General features: G+C 37.2%; 1 protein-coding gene and 1 non-coding gene across 2 annotated transcripts in view; both read left to right on the top strand.

Annotated features, from left to right (window-relative positions):
- ARHGAP32 (Rho GTPase activating protein 32) overlaps positions 1–19,291 on the top strand; it is a 226,583-nt gene that overhangs the window by 183,063 nt on the left and 24,229 nt on the right. Inside the window, exon 11 of the mRNA XM_025356879.1 lies at positions 8,923–9,072. Within this exon, the coding sequence (XP_025212664.1) occupies positions 8,923–9,072 (150 nt within the window). The remainder of the gene's footprint in view (positions 1–8,922; positions 9,073–19,291) is intronic.
- Positions 14,335–14,438, top strand: LOC112607440. Its single transcript, XR_003115791.1, has one exon. It is a non-coding gene; the product is annotated as a U6 spliceosomal RNA (small nuclear RNA).

Genomic DNA, 19,291 nt, shown 5'->3' with positions numbered 1-19,291 from the left:
GACTTGAGAGGCCAGTGACCTACTGAGACACCAACCAGCGTGGCTAAGGGAGTGCTTGTGCCACCTCTCCCCTTACCCTAGACAGGACACTTTGTGACTCCAAAACAGATCCCTTCTTTCTGCTTGGGAAGAGTAGAAGGAAGATTAAAGAGGACTTTGTCTTGTATCTTGGATACCAGCTCAGCCATGGTAGGAAAGGGCACTGATGAGAGTTGTGAGGCCCCCATTCCAGGCCCTAGCTCCTGGGCCACATTTCTAGATACACATGGGGCCAGAAGGGAACCCACTGCCTTCAAGGGAAGGACTGTCTTCGCAGGCCCCATCACCTGCAGACTAAAAAGCCCTCGGACCCTGAATAACCAGCAGTGATACCTGGGTAGTATGCCATGGGCCAAGGGTGAGACTCTGAGGTAAGCTGGCTTCAAGTGAAACCCAGCTCATTCCTAGCTGTGGTGGCCATGGTGAAAGAGGGGACTTTGTCTTGCACCTTAGGTACCAGCTTGGCCACAGTGGGATGGAGCACCATGCAGACTCTTGGGGACTCTGATTCTAGGCCTTGGCGCTTGGTCAGCATTTCTGGACCTGCCCTGGGCCAGAGGGGAGCCCACTGCCGTGAAGGATGAGTTCCAGGCCTGGCAGTGTTAGCCACAAGCTGACAAGAGCCTTTGGGCCTTGAGTGAACATCAGTGGTAACCTGGCAGTACTCCCTGTGGGCTTGTGGTGGTGGCCATGGGGTGGCTTCTCTGCCTGTGGAAAGGGGAGGGAAGAGTAGGAAGGACTGCATCTCATGGTTTCAGTGCCAGCTCAGCTGCAGTATAGTAGAAAAACCGGTAGATTTCTGAAGTTTTTGACAGCAGTCGCTGGCTCCTGGACAGCATCTCTGGATCCGCCTAGGGCCTGGGGGAACTCACCGCCTTGAAAGGAATGACACAGCTTGGCTGGCTTTACCACCTGCTGATTATACAGTCCTTGGTCCTTGAACAAACACAGGCAGTAGCCAGGTACCAGTTACAGTGGGCTTTGGGCAAGACCCAGTGCTATGCTGGCTTTGGTTTGACCCAGTGCAGTCCCAGTGGTGGTGGCCACGGGTGCTTGTTTCACCCCAGCTCCAGGTAGCTTATCACAGAGACAGAGAGAGACTTTATTTGGGAGAAAGTAAGAGAAGAAAACAAAAGTCTCTGCCTGGTAATCCAGAGAATGCTTCTGGATCTTACCGAAGACCACCAAGGCAGTACCTGTACAAATTTGCAAAAACTACAGCATTATTGAATTGGGGTGTCCACTAATTCAGATACAGCTTGTATTGTGATGCAGATCACAACACCCAACTTCTTTTGAATACCTGGAAAGCTTTCCTAAGAAGGACAGGTACAAACAAGCCCAGACTGTGAAGAGTACAATAAATACCTGACTCTTCAATGCTCAGACACTGACAAACATCCACAAGCATCAAGACCATCCAGGAAAACATGATCTCACCAAATGAAGTAAATAAGGTACCAGGCACCAACCCTAGAGGTGTGTGACCTTTCAGACAGAGAATTTGAAATAGTCATTTTGAGGAAACTCAAAGAAATTCAAGATAACACAGAGAAGGAAGTCAGAATTCTATCCTGTAAGTTTAAGAGGTTGAAATAATTAAGAAGAATCTAGCAAAAGTTCTGGAGTTCAAAAATGCAGTTGAAATACTGAAGAATATATCAGAATCTGTTAATAGCAGAATTGATCAAGCGGAAGATTAGTGAGCTTGAAGACAGGCTGAAAATACACAAAGGAGACAAAAGAAAAAAGAATGAAGCATGCCTGTAAGATCTAGAAAATAGTCTTAATTGGGCATATCTAAGTTACTGGCCTTAAAGAGGAGGTAGAGAAAGAGACAGGAGTAGAAAGTTTATTATTCAAAGAGATAGTAACAGAGAATTCCCAAAATGAAAGATACCGCTATCCAAACACAAGAAGTTTACAAAACACTAAACAGACTTAACCCAGAAAAGACTACCTCAAGACATTTTAATAATCAAACTCCCAAAGGTCAAGAATAAAGAAAGGATACTAATAGCAGGAAGAAAAAAGAACATACAGTGGAGTTCTAGTATATCTGGCAGCACACTTTTCAGTGGAAACTTTAAGAGAGAATGAATGGCATGACATATTTACAGTGCTAAAGGAAAAAAACTTTACCCTAGAGTACTATATCTGGTGAAAATATCCTTCAAACATGAAGGAGAAGTAAACACTTTCCCAGACAAATAAAAGCTGAGGAATTTCATCAACACCAGACCTGTCCTACAAGAAATGCTAAAGGGAATACTTCAGTCGGAAAGAAAACGACATTAATGAACAGTAAGAAATTATATGAAGATACAAAACTTACTGGTAATAGTAAGTACACAGACATGGAATATTATAACACTAACTTTGGTGTGTAAACTGCTCTTAAGTAGAAGACTAAATGATGAACCAATAAAAAATAATAGCTAGAACAACCTTTCAAGATGTAGACAGTACAATAAGATATAAATAGAAAAAACAGAAAGTTAAAAAGCAAAGGATGAAGTTAAAGCATACAGTCTGTTAGTTTTCCTTTTGCTTGTTTGTCTATGCAGTGTTATCATCAGCTTAAAAATGGGTCATAAGATAGTATTCACAAGCCTCATTATAACCTCAAATCCGAAAGCATACAATGCATACACTAAAAGTAGAAAGCTAGAAATTATATCATATCACCAGAGAAAATCACCTTTACTAAAAGGAAGACAGGAAGGAAGGAAAGAAGGAAAAGAAGACCACAAAACTACCAGGAAGCAAATAACAAAATGGTTGGAGGAAGTCTGAACTTATCAATAATAACATTGAAAGTAAATGGCCTAAACTCTTCAATAAAAGACATAGAGTGGCTGGATGGATGAAAAAACAAGACCCAATGGCCTGTTGCCTATAGGAAACACACTTCATCTATAAAGACATACAGAGACTGAAAAGAAAGGGATGGAAAAAGAAATTCCATGTCAATGGAAACCAAAAAAGAGCAGGAGTAGCTATACTTACATGAGACAAAATAGATTTCAAGACAAAAACTATAAGAAGAGACAAAGAACGTCACTATATGATAATAAAGGGGTCAATTTAGCCAAAAGATATAACAACTGTAAATATATATGCACCCAACACTAGAGCACCCAGAAATATCAAGCAAATATTGTTAGAGCTAAAGAGAGAGAGATCCCAATACAATAATAGCTGGAGACTTCAGCATCCCACTTTCAGCATTGTACAGATCTTACAGACAGAAAATCAACATAGGACCTAATCTGTACTATAGACTAAATAGACCTAATAAATATTTACAGGACATTTCATCCAACAGCAACAGCTACAGGATACATATTCTTCTCCTCAGCATGTGGATGATTCTCAAGGATAGACCATATGTTAGGTCACACAAATCTAAAAGTATTCAAAAAAAAAAAAAAAAAAAAGAAAACATTGAAATGATATCAAGCATCTCTGGCCACAACAGACTAAAATTAGAAATCAGTAACAAGGAATTTTGGAAACTGTACAAACACATGGAAATTAAACAGTATACTCCTGAAAGACAGTGAGTCAATGAAGAGATTAAGAAGGAAATTGAAAAAATTTCTTGAAACAAATGATTATAGAAACAGTGTATCAAAACCTATGTGATACAACAAAAGCTGTACTAAAAGGGAAATTTATAGCTATAGGTACCTACATGAGAAACAAGAAAAACACCCTAGCAATGTATTTTAAAGAACTAGAAAAAGCAAGAATAAACCAAACCCAAATTAGTAGAAGTAAAAGCAATAATAAAAGATCAGAGCAGACACAAGTGAAATTGAAAAGAAAACACCAAAGATCAACAAAAGAAAAAGTTGGTTTTTTGAAAAGTTAATCGAAATTGACAAAACTTTAGCTAGACTAAGGAAAAACAAAAAGAAGACCCAAATAAAATCAGATGTGAAATAGGAAACATTGCAACTGACACTGCAGAAATTCAAGGGATCATTAGGGGCTATTATGAGCAACTATATGCCAGTAAATTGGAAAATCTAGAATAAGTGGATAAACTCCTAAACACGTTCAGCCTACCAAGATCAAACCATGAAGAAATCCAAAACCTGAACAGACCAATAACAAATAATGAGATAAAAATTATAATAAAAATCTCCCAGCAAAGAAAAGCCCAGGACTCAATGGCTTAACTGCTGAATTTTACCAAACATTTAATCAAAGAACAACGACTACCAATTCTACTGTATTCAGAAAATAGAGGAGAGAATACTTCCAAACTGATTCTACAGAGCCAGTATTACACTGATACAAAACTAATGACACATCAAAAAAAGAAAACTACAGGCCAGTATCACTGATGAATATTGATGCAAAAAAAATCTCAAAATACTAGCAAACCAAATTCACCAACACATTAGCAAGGTCATTCATCGTGGCCAAGTGGGATTTATCCCAGGGATGCAAGGATAGTTCAACATACACAAATCAATACATGCGATACATCATATCAACAGAGTGAAGCACAATACCATGTGAACATTTCAATTAATGCTGAAAAAGCATTTGATAAAAATTCAACATCCCTCCTTGATAAAACCCCTCAAAAAATAGGTATAGAAGGAACATGTTTCAGCATAATAAAAGCCATATACTACAGACCCATAGCCAGCATCCTACTGAATGAGGAAAAACTGAAAGTCTGTTAAGATCAGGAACATGACAAGGATGCCCACTTTTACCACTCTTCTTTAACATAGTATTGGAAATTCTGGCTAGAGCAATCAGAAAAGAGAAAGAAAGAAAGAGCACTCAAACTGAAGAAAAAGAAGAAACCAAATTATCCTTGTTTGCAGATGACATGATCTTATATTTGGAGATCCTAAATACTCCACCAAAAAACTATTTGAACTGATAAATTCAGTAAAGTGGCAGAATACAAAATTAACATGAAAAAATCAGTAGCATTTCTCTATCCCAACAGTGAACAATCTGAAAAAGAAATCAAGAAAGCAATCCCATTTATAATAGCTACAAATAAAATAAAATACCTAGGAATTAACCAAAGAAGTGTAAGATCTTTATGATGAAAACTGTAAAACACTGATGCAAGAAATGGAAGAGAACACAAATAAATGGAAAGGTATTCCACGTTCATGGATTGGGAGAGTCGATATTGTTAAAAATGTCCTTATTACCCAAACCAAACTACAGATTTAGTGCAATTCCTATCAAAATACCATGACATACTTCACAGGAATAGAAAAAAATATAGTGAAATTTATATAGAACTAAATAATAGCCATAGCAGTCCTAAGCTAAAAGAACAAAACTGGAGGGATCACATTACCTGACTTCAAATTATATTGCAGAGTTATAATAACCAAAACAGCACGACATAAAAACAGACACATGAACCAGTGGAACAAAATAGAGAACCTGGAAACAAACCCACACACCTACAGTGAACTCATTTTTATCAAAGGTGCCAAGAGCATACACTGGGGAAATAACAGTCTCTTCAATAAATGGTGCTGGGAAAACTGGATATCCATGTGCAGAAGAATGAAACTAGACCCCTCTTTCTCACCTTATACAAAAATTAAGTCCAAATGAATTGAAGACTTAAATCTAAGACCTCAAATTATAAAACTACTAAAAAAATTGGGGAAAATCTCCAGGAAAATTAGAGGAGAAAAGATTTCTTGAGTAACACCAGACAAGCATAGGCAACCAAGGCAAAAATGGACAATGGGATCACATCAAGTTTAAAAGCTTCTGCACAACAAAAGAAACAATCAGTAAAGTGAAAAGACAACCCACAGAATGGGAGAAAATATTTGCAAACTACCCATCTGACAAAGGATTAATAACTGCAATATATAAGGAGCTCAAACAACTCAAAGGAAAATAATAATTTGATTAACAAATGGGCAAAAGATCTGAATAGCCATTTCTTAAAAGAAGACATACAAATGGCGAGCAGATATATAAAAGATGCTGAACATCATTGATCATCAGAGAAATGCAAATTAAAACTACAATGAGATGTTATCTCACCCTAGTTAAAATGGTTTTTATCCAAAAGACAGGCAGTAACAAATGTGGAGAAAAGGGAACCCTTTTACGCTGTCGGTGGGAATGTAAATTAACACAGCCACTATAGAGAACAGTTTGAGGGTCCTCAAAAACCTAAAAATAGAGCTATTATACAATACAGCAATCCTACTGCTGGGTATATACCCAAAAGAAAGGAAATTCGTATATAGAAGAGATATCTGCACTGCCATGTTTGTTGTATCCCTGCTCACACTAGCCAAGATTTGTAAGCAGCCTAAGTGTTCATCAGCAGATGAATGGATAAAGAAAATGTGGTGCATATACACAATGGGGCAGTATTCAGCCATAAAAAAAAATGAGATTCAGTCATTTGCAACAACATGGATGTAACTGGACGTTATTATATTAAGTGAAATAAGCCAAGCCCAGAAAGATAAACTTTGCATTCTCACTTATTTGTGGGATCTGAAAATCCAAACAATTGAAATTATGGAGACAGAGAGTAGAAGAATGGTTACCAGAGGCCAGAAAGGGTAATAAGCCGATGTTGGGGGGGAAATAGGGATGGTTAACAGGGACAAAAAATAGAAAGAATGAGTAAGACCTAGCATTTGATAGCACAACAGGCTGACTACAGTCAAAAATAATTTAAATGTACATTAAAAAATAACTAAAATACTATAATTGGATTGTTTGCAACACAAAGGATAAATACTTGAGGGGATGGATACCCCATTTACCCTGGTGTGATTATTACACATTGTATGTTTGTATCAAAATATGTATCCATAAATATATATACCTACTGTGTACCCATGAAAATTTTAAAAATGTATAATAGGCCTCAGTAAGACTCTCAGTAATCATCTGCAAACTTAGTAGGTGGATTGAGGCCATCCAGCTTAGTCTTCTATATAACAACTAATCTTTGAGTTCATGATATTGTTGTATGTTGACTTTTAGCATAATTATCCCTATAAGCTGTACTTCTCAGCAAAAGTCATTTTTAAGGGATTTGTTCACTTTCCGTTTTTTTCAGTTGTCTTTCTAATGTATCAGTCAGTGGAAATATTTTTTCAAATATTAATTTACTCACCTTTTTCCTTGATCTATAACAGATTTAAGATGATATACTTAGTATACTATAGATGAATGTTAATGGAAGATCTGATGCTTGTGTGGGTGTGTGTTTTGTATTTATATAGCCATTAGGTTGACAAGTGTGTTCTGTGTCATTATGGGATTGTCCTCTTTGCAAAATGAGAGTTTTCTTTTTTCAGTTATATTCAACAGATTAAAAGTACTATGGTAATTTCTAACCATCAAGTAAAATAATTTAAAAATTGACTAGAAATGCAAACCACTTTTACACCATTTTAAGTCTTACTTACTATAAAGATCTCCAAAGCAATACATTCAGTAAAACTCAGGTTCCTCTTGTAATCCTGTAACATCCTTAAGTATGCATTGGGAAGATGACTGGTTTACCAAGCTTGATTCAAACATCGTGGGTTACAACACTTAAATTTGCTTACAGTCTCATAAGGTAAGGTGGTGAGAAGATATCGGGGGAACCAGCCCCGAGTATTTTAATGTAGGTTCTTTTCTATTTTCCCTAAGTGTTGGCCAGTCTGAGAAACAAAGGGAAAGAGTACAAAAGAGAGAAATTTTAAAGCTGGGTGTCCGGGGGAGAAATCACTTGTCGGCAGGTTCCGTGATGCCCCCTGAGCCGCAAAACCAGCAGGTTTTTATTAGCAGTTTTCAAAGGGGAGGGAGTTTACGAATAGGGTGTGGGTCACAGAGATCACATGCTTCACAAGACAGTAAAATATCACAAGGCAAATGGGGGAGGAGCGAGATCAGAAGACCAAGGCGAAATTAGAATTGCTGATGAAGTTTCATGTCCTGCTGTGCATGCATTGTCATTGATAAACATCTTAACAGGAAACAGGGTTCAAGAGCAGAGAACTGGTCTGACTAAAATTTGAAATTCCTGACTAGTAAGCCTGGGGGCGCTGCAGGAGACCAGGGCATATTTCATCCCTTATCTACAACTGCATAAGACAGACAGTCCTGGAGCAGCCATTTTAGAGACCTCCTGCTGGGACTGCATTCTCTTTCCCAGGGCTATTCCTTCCTGAGAAAAAGAATTCAGTGATATTTCTCCCATTTGCTTTTGCAAGAAGAGAAATATGTCTTTGTTCTGCCCAGCCCCGCAGGCGGTCAGGCCTTATGGTTATCTCCCTTGTTCCCTGAAAATCGCAGTTATCCTGTTCTTTTTGGATACTCAGATTTCATATTGTTCATACACACATGTTTTACAAACAATTTGTGCAGTTAACACAGTCATCACAGGGTCCTGAGGTGACATACATCCTCAGTTTATGAAGATGATGGGATTAAGAGATTAAAGACAGGCATAGGAAACCACAAGAGTAATGATTGAGGAAGTGATAAATGTCCATGAAATCTTCACAATTTGTTTTCAGAGATTGCAGTAAAGACAGGTGTAAGAAATTATAAAAGTATTAATTTGGGGAACTAATAAATGTCCATGAAACCTTCAAAATTTATGTTCTTCTGCCATGGCTTCAGCTGGTCCCTCCGTTCAGGGTCCCTGACTTCCCGCAGCAAGAAGAAAGTACAAAATTATGATGTTATTTATAACACAACTCTTAGCTAAACTTCTGCTGAAATTTCCTAAAGATTATAAAGTATGTTTATAATAGATTATTTTGCTGTCAGCCTCTTGAGATATGCTGCTTTTTATGCTAAGTAAAATGTAACCTCTTGCCACAACTCAGATCTTTTCTCTTTATTGATTTCTAGTGTCTAAAAAGCACGGCAAGCTCATTACGTTCTTACGAACATTCATGAAGTCTCGTCCAACAAAACAGAAGCTGAAGCAGCGGGGAATCTTGAAAGAGAGGGTGTTTGGTTGTGACCTGGGGGAGCACCTTCTAAATTCTGGTTTTGAAGGTAAAAATAAAATGTGTAAGCTTATACTTTGAGTTTCTGACCTCTCCATATTGGTTCTCTATGACCAATTATGGAGTAGATTTAGGCAAATGATAACTGTTTCATTTCAGTTCAATGCATGTATTAAGCTTTCTCAGGTACTCAGTTCTGGGTAGAGCTGAGAATGAAAAGTCTATGAATGCACTTTGGCATCAGAGATGCTCATGTTCTGTTCCAGAAGAGTAGGACATTCACACGAAATATATTACAACCACCCTGTTATTTTGCCTTACTTTCTATTTCTCCCTAGATAGCTTCTTCAGCCAGTTTTGCCACCCACATTTTATCCTAAAATATTTATCTAATTATTCTTATGGAAAAAAAGCTGTCATAGTTTTGAGACATAAAATGCCAAAATCAATCTTCCAATTTTTTTGTTTTTAAAGAGACAGGGCCTTGCTTTGTCGCCCAAGCTGGAGTGCAGTGGCGTGATCATAGCTGGCTGCAGCCTTGAATTCCTGGGCTCAGGCAGTCCTCCCAGAGTAGCTGGGACTACAGGCATGTGCCACTACACCTGGCTCATTTTTATTTTTCATTTTATTTTTTGTAGAGAATCTGTATTTTATTTTTTGTAGGAATCTATATTCCTTTCTTTATAAATTAAATTATGAATCAAGAATTTAGTTGTTGGATGGTGGGATGGATAGGAGAGAAAGAAAAAAAGGAGTTTTCCTTTTATATTTTAAAATAGCACTTTCCTCCAGCATCTCCTTCAGAAATGCCAGAACATGAAGAAGGCAGGATCTACCTATGATGTTTATTTTTTTATTTTTTTTTTTTTGTTGTTGAGGCGGAGTCTCGCTCTGTCGCCCAGGCTGGAGTGCAGTGGCCAGATCTCTGCTCACTGCAAGCTCCGCCTCCCGGGTTTACGCCATTCTCCTGCCTCAGCCTCCCAAGTAGCTGGGACTACAGGCGCCCGCCGCCTCGCCCGGCTAGATTTTTTGTATTTTTTTTAGTAGAGACGGGGTTTCACCATGTTAGCCAGGATGGTCTTGATCTCCTGACCTCGTGATCTGCCCGTCTCGGCCTCCCAAAGTGCTGGGATTACAGGCTTGAGCCACCGCGCCGGGCCTCCTATGATGTTGTTAAACACCAGAAATAGGTGATTGTGAAATTCCAAATTAATATGGGAAATACCCATTGTGCCTTTTGAGAAGACCATTAGTGAAAAACAATGGTAAAGTAATACTAATAATACTGAGTTGATAGTATCAAGTTCAAATTAAGGTCTTACTCATTGTTAAAAGAATATCAATGGACTTAGGAATTTAATGCAAACTGTACCATGTTTCTTGAGCGAGTAGACAAAATGTTATTTCAAACAGATGTTATTCCCAAATTAATACCAACTTAATGCAGATCCCTAAAAAACAAAAACAAAAGAAAAAACCCCTGAGGATTACTTTTGCAGCTAAATGCACATGGAAAACTCAACCAGTGACAATGTCAAAGAAAAAAATCAGTGATAAGATGGGAGTTTTACTAGTTTTACTATGTATTAAAACAATACTCAAAACTAGAAAAGCAGAGTTTTCACTGTGTGCGGTAGCACATGCCTGCAATCCCAGCACTCTGGGAGTCTGAGGCAGGCAGATAGCTTGAGCCTAGGAGTTCAAGATCAGCCTACACAACATGGCAAGACCTGGTCTCTACCAGAAATACAAAAACTAGCCAGCGTAGTAGTATGCAGCTGTAATCCCAGTTACTTGAGAGGCTGAGATGGGAGAATCACCTGAGATTGGGAGGCAGGGGTTGCAGTAAGCTGATTTCACGCCACTCCACTCCAGAGCAAGACCTTGTCTCAAAAAAAAAAAAAAAAAAAAAACTTTTTTTAAAGGCAGAGTTTTGTGCAGAGAATGAAATGTGAGTGAAACAGCTTAGAGTGTTCAGAAATAGTTGTTACTATACATAAGAATCCATTGTGAAAAAAGTATGGTTTTAGAACCATGTCACATGGAAGAGCTATTTATAATACATATTGAGATAATTAAATAGCAGTTTTGAAAAAAATTCACACTTCATCATACTGAAAATAAACTTCAAATGTATAAGTTAACCATTTTAAACTTATAAAATTGCCAATGTGAACTGATTTTGTTTTGAGATAAAATAGCTTTCTCAAATTTAAACAAAAAACATAAAGAGATGCATATATATATATGCATTATATATATATATACACACACACTTTTCATATAATGAAAAATAACAATGTAGAGGGAGAGGTACCATAGACCAGGAAATATAATCATTTTTTGGATATGATGAAATGCTGCTATTATAATGTATGAGAATATCGTTTCAGATTTTTTAGAAAATTAAAGTTCCTGAGTAAAAGAATGGAGAAAAGATACAAACATTACACAGAAAAATGTTTATCGTTATTTGTAATCATGGAAATGTATCTTTAGGCAATTTTGAAATACCATTTTACTTTGGTAAATATTAAAATAACAAAGCTATTTTTCTAAATTATGATATCCAGTGCCATAAATATAGCAGTGATTTTTACCAGTAGGTTCAGAATCGTTGGTTTCAGGAAGTTCTGAGTTAGCACTACCTTTTTGGAAAACATTTGACATTTCATAGCAAGACACTTTATAGTGTTCCTTTCATCTAACGAATCCATCCTTAGGGACTTATCTTAATGTTATAATTAAATAGAAATAAAAGTGTTCATCATAGCATAATGTATGAGAACAAAGAAAATGAAATACCCAACTTTGGGAGAATGTTCTTTTTTGAAATGGGGTTTCACTCTGTCATCCAGACTGGAGTGCAGTGGCACAATCTCAGCTCACTGCAACTTCTGCCTCCTGGGCTCAAGCTGTCCTCCTGCCTCAGCTTCCTGAATAGCTGGGACTATAGGCATGCACCACCACACCCAGCTAATTTTTGTATTTTTTTTGTAGAGGTAGGATTTTGCCATGTTGGCCAGGCTGATCTCGAACTCCTGGACTCAAGCGATCCACCCACCTCGGCCTCCCAAAATGCTGGGATTACAGGCATGAGCCACCACACCCATACAGGGGAATGTTCTATAAATGCTGAAGCTATTAAAAATTTTAAGTTTGGGCTGGGTGAGATGGCTTATGCCTGTTATCCTAGTATTTTGGGAGGCCAAGTTAGGAGGATCGCTGGAGGCTGGGAGTTTACACCAGCCTGGGAAGCATCGCAAAACCCTATTTATACAGAAAAAAAAAAAACAGAACGAGCTGTGCATGGTGGCACACACCCATACTCTTAGCTAGTTCAGAGGCTGAGGTCAGGGGATTGCTGGGCCCCAGGAGTTGGAGACTACAGTAAGCTATCATCCTGCCACTGCACTCCAGCCTGGGCAACAGGGCAAAACCCTGTCTCTAAATAAATAAATCAAATAAGTTTGAATACAATGTAGGACCCTGAAGAATATTATCTATAAATAGTAGATACAACTTTTGAAAGTGTGGATACTTAGGTAATATGAAAAATGAATATAATTATAGTAAAGTATTAGAGAATATTGTTTAGGATTTTTTTTTAGTTGTCTTGCTTTTTCAATTAAAAAAATTAGAGGAATATTGGAAAATAATAATCCTGGAAGATTAATCCCTCTTTGCCAAGTTAAACTCAAATGACTAGAAAAAAAATTAACTTGTGACATTAAAGTGTAATTGAAATTCAGTAAACCTTAGGAGCCAGAAACCTCGAAGACTGAGGTCAGCTGTATTATACTTGGCATATTAAAATAATTTCCTGTTTCATCAGGGTTGGTAATAAATGAATAAATATTCATAAGGATATTCATTTGTGAATATTCAGATGAAGCCTAAATTAGCAGGAGAAGGGAAACCTTTGAAGTTTATTAACTAAAATTTTGATTAGGAAATAAAACTTTTTTAATAGCCAAGTGATTTAGTAGTTTGTCTTTGATTTAATGAATATGTGAGGAATTTCAGTTTTTTCGGATTTTAAGATTTCATAGGGAGCTGGGTGTGGTGGCTCATGCCTGTAATCTTAGCTCTTTGGGAAGCTAAGATGGGAAGAGCACCTGAGCCTAGGAGTTTGAGACCAGCCTGGGAAACATGGCATGTTTAATGCCCTGTAACATGTTAAACCTTGCTTAGATGTGGTCATTAATATGAGAAAGAGGCCTGGCGTGGTGGCTTACTCCTGTAATCCCAGCACTTTGGGAGGCCGAGACAGGCAGATCACCTGAGATCAGGAGTTCAAGACCATCCTGGCCAATATGGTGAAATCCTGTCTCTACTAAAAATACAAAAATTGGCCGGGCATGGTGGCATATGCCTGTAATCCTAGCTACTCAGGAGGCTGAGGCAGGAGAGATTGCTTGAACCTGGGAGGTAGAGGTTGCAGTGAGCCAAGATCTCACCATCACGTCTGGGTGACAAGAGCAAGACTCTATCTCAAAAAAAAAAGAAAAATTGAAAGAGCGTTTTCCAGTTTGTCCTGCCATGCTCATTAGCTTTCAAATATCAATTCAATTTTAGTTGTACTTAGAAGTTTCAGTTATGTTTCCATTCTTCATAAGGTTGATAGGGGAGGACAGAGGCTATTATATCACTTCTTTCTGAAAAGTAGCAGGTTAAACTACAGTATTTATCTGTTGCCTAATTATGATAAAAGCTATTTGAGTGGAACAGTTTTTTGGTATCATTGATTTTTTTTTTGTAGAGACACTGTCTTTACAAAAAAATTTTTTTAATTAGCTGAGCATGGTGTCACGTGCCTGTGGTTCCAGCTACTTGAGAGGTTGAGGTGGGAGGATCTCGTGAGCCCAGGAGGTCCAGGATGCAGTGAGCCATGATCACACTATGGCACTCCAGCCTGGGCAACAGAATGAGACCCTATCTCAAAAAAAAAAAAAAAAAAAAAGACTTCATATGTATTGTCACATGGCCTATAACCACAGTTATACCATATGTGTGCATATATTTACACATACATATATAGAGAGAAGGAGAGACCATTTTAAAGTCTAAAACAATTAGAATTTGATATGTATTTTAAACTCTAAAATAATTAGAAAAAAATGAGGAAAAAATGATTATATACATAATTGTGAGGAGAGATGAGACACATACAGTGTATATAATATTGATATGTATCATATAATTGTCTTTCTCAAAGTTTAGACTTTAACATAGTGTCTTTACCCTAAACAAAATTAACCTTGCACTAGATTTTTCTGAGAAGGAAGCTCATATCAAAATTACATTTTATGTGCTTGCTTCGACAGCACATATACTAAAATTTGAACAATACAGAGATAAACGTGACCCCTGCACAAAAATGACACACAAATTCGTGAAGCATTCCATATAAAATAAAAATTGTTTAAAAATTATGTTTTGGTAAGTGATTAATTCTCTGAATATTTCCTAGTAAAAAATCAGCTTTATAGAGAGATTATCCTGTTATACTTTCTGAACTTCTGAGTACCTCTCTGTTGGAGCAAGTGACAACTTGACCTGTGTCTTCTGTTCAAAATGTTGTAAGAAGTCACAAGGAACCTGACAAGGCCATTGTCTTTTTATTCTTTTATGTGTGGTCCCTGGTGCCCAATCAGGATTCAGGATGATCATACAGAGTTTTAGCTATCACAAACCAGTGTTTATAATTGAGTTTATTAAACATTATATCACAGTTATTTGTGGAACTGATTGTTTAAAAATCTGCCCACAAAAAAAAAGAAATAAATAAAAATCTGTGTACATAGTACCTGTTTTGAGCATAGATTATACTAATATGTCATTTACTTTGGCATCTTTTTGTTTTGTTTTGTTATGGAGTTTTGCTCTTGTTGCCCAGGCTGGAGTGCAATGGCACAATCTCAGCTCACTGCAACCTCTGCCTCCCAGGTTCAAGCGATTCTCCTGCCTCAGCCTCCTTAGTAGCTGGGATTACAGGCACCCACCACCATGCCTGGCTAATTTTTTTTTTTTTTTTTTTTTTTTTCTGTATTTTTTGGTAGAGACAGGGTTTCACCATATTGGCCAGGCTGGTCTTGAACTCCTGACCTCAGGTGATCCACCTGTCTCAGCCCCCAAAGTGCTGGGATTGCAGACATGAGCCCCTGCCCCCAGCCTACTTTGGCATCCCTACCTGTAGCTTTAAAATGTTTTTGTTGTTGTTGTTGTTGTGACGTTAATGTCTTTTTCTGGTATCATTGATTTTTTTTCATAAGACTTAGTATTTTTTTTTTCTGTACATATTTAAAACTGAATTTCATTAAAAATTTGAATTGAGATCACTAAAACAAAATAGTGAGAGGTTTATAGAAAACTAGGTCAAATTATGTCTGGTACAAAATATTACAAATATTTTGGAACCCTCGGAGAGGACTCTCTGTTGCCTGAACATATTTCTGTGTTGTAGTATATGCACAAAATTTTAAATCAGAGAACAGTAGAAAAAGGCAAGGCCCAAATAACCCCAAAAATTAATCCTTTAGGTAGTCATATTAGGTAGAATCATGATGCACATTCTAATAAGTAACACTGTACTCGTGTCCCTTTAGCCTGGAAACCACTTCCCTGAAACTGAACTGAGCTTTTTCATCTGTATCTGTAATGCTTTCATGATGCCTGGAAAATGGAACAGACTTAATAAATACATGATTGATGAGTGAGTGAGCGAGTGAATGAATGAAGAGAAAAGAGCCGAAACGAAACCAAAACTGTCAAGAAAAAATAATCAAAGATCAATTCTTGTCATACTTATTTCTTACTTCTTTTAGCTATATTCTAGTTTTAAGGATCATCGATTTTAATTTAAATATATACTTCTTATTCTGTTGTCATATGATGATATTTTTAAAACTAAGAATGTAAAATCAAAGTAAATCAGAAGTGTGTTATGTGGAGAATGTGGGAATGATTCTGAAAATCGTACCGTCTTTTGGAGGAAGCATTTTGGAGGTTTCTGATGTTATATTTTGACTGGGTCATTATTTGGTGTGCATTTGGCTGGTTCGTTAGATGGTTTGGGGGTAGCTAGCAAAGTGCCTTTTTTTAAAACTAGGATTTTTTTTTACAAAACATCATATATTGGATTCCTATACTGCTTTCCTACTCTTTCATGCAAAAATAAAACAGATCTTTTCTCCTTTTTTCTTCAGACATTGTTTTTCAGTTTCTGCTCTCTTCAAGATTCAAGTTTATGCTTTTCTTTCATTTTGCCACCCATTTATATTAAATGACTCATTTGTCTCCCTTAAGCTTATAAGTAATAGTTAATGTAATTTTGTTTATTAAGCTGATTATGTGATTGTTGTGTAGACATTCAGTCCTTCTACTCAGGGAACACAAAATATAAGGAAACGATTCAGATGCTTGCTATGAAGTAGTACGTGTGTAGATACTTGGTCATATCAGGAAAAGACCTCTAATTCTCCATATTTTCAATGTTTTCCTACTTATTTGGAAGAATAAACAGATATGAATCTAATAACATACAGATATACACATCCAATGAAAATTACCGATACTTTTTTTAAAATAAATGGTAGCTTATTTTTATGAAAAATGTATGTGTGCTGGGAGAGCCTGATAATATGGAAATAAAATCCTGTGCTCTGAAGGGTTTAAACCTTCTGTGTACCTGGGTGAATCATCATGCTAATTTGGAGCATATATGATGAGAAGCATCTTCTCAGTGCTTTACAGGAAAGAATTTTAACTATTTTCCTAAGAATGATGTTAATTATCCCAGTAATCTCTAAATATACCCTTTGAAGCAGGTGACTGAAATATTCTAGCCCCAAATTTTATTATTCCACTTCCAGTTTTTAAAATTGAAACCTGAGACACCAAGGTTATCATTGGTGGGACAATGTTAGAAATAGAACCCAAGCTTTTATAAAGATACTATGTATTTTGCATATCATTTCAACACAAAGGTTGCTTCTAATGTCAATTAAATCCACAAGAAGTACCCAGCAATTCTACCTGCCCTTCATCTTTACTACATAAACATAACCTTTTGTTGTTACTGAAAGTCTTGAATATTTTTAGAGGCAGAAAGCATATAGTTGAAAATGTATTCATATGAACAAGTTCCATATGAAAACTATGGTTCCTTTCCAGCTAACTTGACCAGATAATGACTATTTCAGGCTCTCGGGGCACTGGTAAATTAATTCACTTGCTAATTTTACACATTGTGTCAGGACAGTGTTCCTGAGTTTTAAATGCACAAAGATGAATGATGCATGGTTTTGCTTCTGAAGAACCTGCAGTCAGAAAAGGGTAATAGTTGTATAAACAAATAAATGATAATTTGAAATGTTGTTCTATGAGCATATGGAACACAAAGCTCAGCCACCTCTACTGGTGGGTATTCAGTGAAGGCTCACTTAAAAGTGAGAGTTTAGGCCCGGCGTGGTGGCTCACGCCTGTAATCCCAGCACTTTGGGAGGCCGAGGCGAGCGGATCACAAGGTCAGGAGATCAAGACCATCCTGGCTCACATGGTGAAACCCAGTCTCTACTAAAAAATACAAAAAAAAAATTAGCCGGGCGTGGTGGCGGGCACCTGTAGTCCCCAGCTACTCGGGAGGCTGAGGTAGGAGAATGGCGTGAACCCGGGAGATGGAGCTTGCAGTGAGCCAAGATCGTGCCACTGCACTCCAGCCTGGGCGACAGAGCAAGACTCTGTCTCAAAAAATAAAAATAAAAATAAAGAGTGATAGTTTAGCTGGATTTTGAACAATAGACAAGAATTTTCTATATGAAGAGGGTTATGGGAGAGAGTCCAGCTAGAGGAAATTGTTTTGTGAAGAAGTCATAGGATGATTGGTTTGTATGGCAAAGGGTAACACTTCACTTGGCCTAGAGTTGTACACCATGGAATACTATACAGCCATAAAAAAGGATGAGTTCATGTCCTTTGCAGGGACGTGGGTGAAGCTGGAAGCCATCATTCTCAGCAAACTATCACAAGAACAGAAAACCAAACACCACATCTTCTCACTCATAAGTGGGAGTTGAACAATGAGAACACATGGACATAGGGAGGGGAACATCACACGCCGGGGCCTGTCATGGGGTAGGGGGTCCGGGGGGTGGGGGGCTAGGGGAGGGATAACATTAGGAGAAATATCCAATGTGGATGACAAGTTGATGGGTACAGCAAACCACCATGGCATGTGTATACTTATGTAACAAAACTGCATGTTCTGCACATCTACCCCAGAACTTAAAGTATAATAAGAAAAAAATATATATATATAGTGTGTGTATATATATATCTTATCTATATAGCTATCTAGTATAATAAAAAAGGTGTGTGTATGTGTGTGTGTGTGTGAAATAAAACAAAAGCATTGGCTCTGTACTTGGACTGCCTGAGTTGGAATCTCTCACTTCTGCCACTGTTTCCTGCCTGCCCTTGGGTAAAACTTACTCTAAGATAAATTTTCTTCTCTGTAAAACTGGGAATGTGATAGTACTTTCCTTGTAGGATTTCTTTGAAAATCAGAGAGTATCCGTTTTAAAGTTCTTAGCATGGCATATATTTAGTACTTAATACTATCAACTGCTGGTTTTTGTTTTCTGATTTATTTTTAATCAAAGATAAAGAGGTTAAGTTTTAAATGTTGTTATAGGATCTGACAGAATTTAAAGATGGACTTCAGGAAGGACAGCAAAAGTCAGGAAAACCAAGGAAAAGTTGATTGTAATAACAAAGGAATGACAATATACTGTTAATGAAATACATTCACTAAAATTATCTAATTAAAATGTCTTATTTGCTTCATTTGCCACTCTGAATGTTTCATCTCTAGTATAGTAGCTCTTTGCAGACCAAATTTTCCAAGCATTTCTTTTCAAGAATTTTAACTAACCCTGTCAAACGATCATACTAAAGTCTGTAAACTCATCAATCTGCATTGCAAAACAACTAACATTAAATTCTCAGCTATTATAAATGTTTGAATGGTTATGAAATTTTGTATCATATACTTTGAAAATTCTGTTCTATCCTGCATGCCCCATCATAGCTGTCCAGTGTATATTCATGGAGCTAACCAGAGAGAGTGCCCTTTGTCATGAGCTGATAATATAAAGGCAAAATGTCAGCAAAGTTAATGTAAATATGGCCAGGAAGTTACAAGATTCCATCTATTTGAAATTGCCTTGGCCTTTGTATTATATTGGTGTTTTGTTTATTGAATAAAG

The sequence above is a fragment of the Theropithecus gelada genome, chromosome 14 (genome assembly GCF_003255815.1).
Source record: "Theropithecus gelada isolate Dixy chromosome 14, Tgel_1.0, whole genome shotgun sequence".
Classification (NCBI taxonomy): Eukaryota; Metazoa; Chordata; class Mammalia; order Primates; family Cercopithecidae; genus Theropithecus; species Theropithecus gelada.
Note: the sequence above shows the minus strand (reverse complement) of the source record. Positions and strands in the feature narration are given on the sequence as shown.